This window comes from Setaria italica, chromosome I, assembly GCF_000263155.2.
Source record: "Setaria italica strain Yugu1 chromosome I, Setaria_italica_v2.0, whole genome shotgun sequence".
In the NCBI taxonomy this organism is placed as follows: Eukaryota; Viridiplantae; Streptophyta; class Magnoliopsida; order Poales; family Poaceae; genus Setaria; species Setaria italica.
In genome coordinates, this window is record NC_028450.1 from 31131136 (window position 1) to 31132432 (window position 1297).

General features: G+C 53.9%; 1 protein-coding gene across 1 annotated transcript; it reads left to right on the plus strand.

Moving 5' to 3' along the window:
- Positions 1 to 380: 380 nt before the first annotated feature.
- On the plus strand, positions 381 to 767 carry LOC106804253. The gene has a single exon (XM_014805003.1). The coding sequence runs from the start codon at positions 381 to 383 to the stop codon at positions 765 to 767; it is 387 nt and encodes a 128-aa protein (XP_014660489.1).
- The last annotated feature ends 530 nt before the right edge of the window (positions 768 to 1297 follow it).

The following is a 1297-nucleotide window of genomic DNA, read 5'->3' on the forward strand; positions in this document are numbered from 1 at the left end:
ATATCCTCGAAGAGGTCCTCCCACCAGAGAGGACTGAAGCGCGGTGAGTCGGTCGACGTGCCAAAATGTTCGTCGCTATTGGTGACGAACTCTACAAATGAAGTCCATCAGAAATACTCATGAAGTGCATCCCGACCGACCAGGGGAAACAACTTCTCCTCAAAGTCCACACCGGAATCTGCGGACACCACGTGGCTCCAAGGTTGCTGGTTGAAAAAGCCTTTCGTCAAGGTTTCTACTAGCCCATGATGTTGCAAGACGCAAAGGTGGTCATCCGCAGGTGCGAGGGATGCTAGTTCTACACTCGGCAAACCCACCTGCCAGCGCAAGAGCTCCAAACCATCCCCATCACCTGGCCATTCGCGGTCTGGGGCCTCAACATGGTCGGGCCCCTCAAAAAGGCCCCAAGTGGCTTCACTCACTTGCTTGTGGCGGTGGACAAATTCACCAAGTGGATCGAGGCGAAGCCCATCACCAACATCTGCTCGCAAGAGGCGGTCGATTTTTTCCTCGACATCATCTATCAGTTTGGTGTCCCTAACTGTATCATCATTGATAACAGAATAAACTTCACCGGCAAGAAGTTACTCGACTTTTGTGATGGATACGGCAATAGGATCAACTGGGCCTCGGTCGGGCACCCACGGACCAACGGTCAGGTCGAGTGGGCCAACGGCATGGTCCTCCAAGGACTCAAGCCTCGCATTTTCAACCAGCTCAAAAAGCACGTCGGGCGATTAGTCGCAGAACTCCTAGCGGTCTTCTAGAGCCTAAGAACGACCCCAAACCAGTCCACCGGGTTCACCTCTTTCTTCTTAGTGTACGAAGCCAAAGCCGTGTTGTCGTTCGACCTCGACTACGACACCCCAAGGGTAAAGGCCTTCGACCAAGACCAAGCCGCGGAAGGTCAGCAGGACGCAGTCCACCTGCTCGAGGAGGCATGAGAGACGGCCATCATCCGCTCCGCTCGCTACCAGTAGACCCTCCGCAGGTACCACGAGAGGAAAATCCAAGGGAGGACCCTTGACATTGGTGACTTCATACTACGGAGGACCCAGTCGATCAAGGACAAGCACAAGCTCTCTCTGCCATGGGAAGGACCATACACGGTGGTTGAGGTGATCCGACCAGGTGCCTACCGACTGAAGGACAACGATAGCAACATCCTCACCAACACATGGAACATTGAGCAGTTACGTCATTTCTTTCCCTAACTCGATCTTACTGGTCATTTCTATTCGATACTTGCTCCTACATCACCCCTAGCCCGAGCACTCTGAGCCTGGGTCGCTCAGGG

What these genes read in the sequence shown, in the direction of transcription:
- LOC106804253 (XM_014805003.1), top strand. Translation starts at nt 381, where the DNA reads ATGGTCGGGCCCCTCAAAAAGGCCCCAAGTGGCTTCACTCACTTGCTT.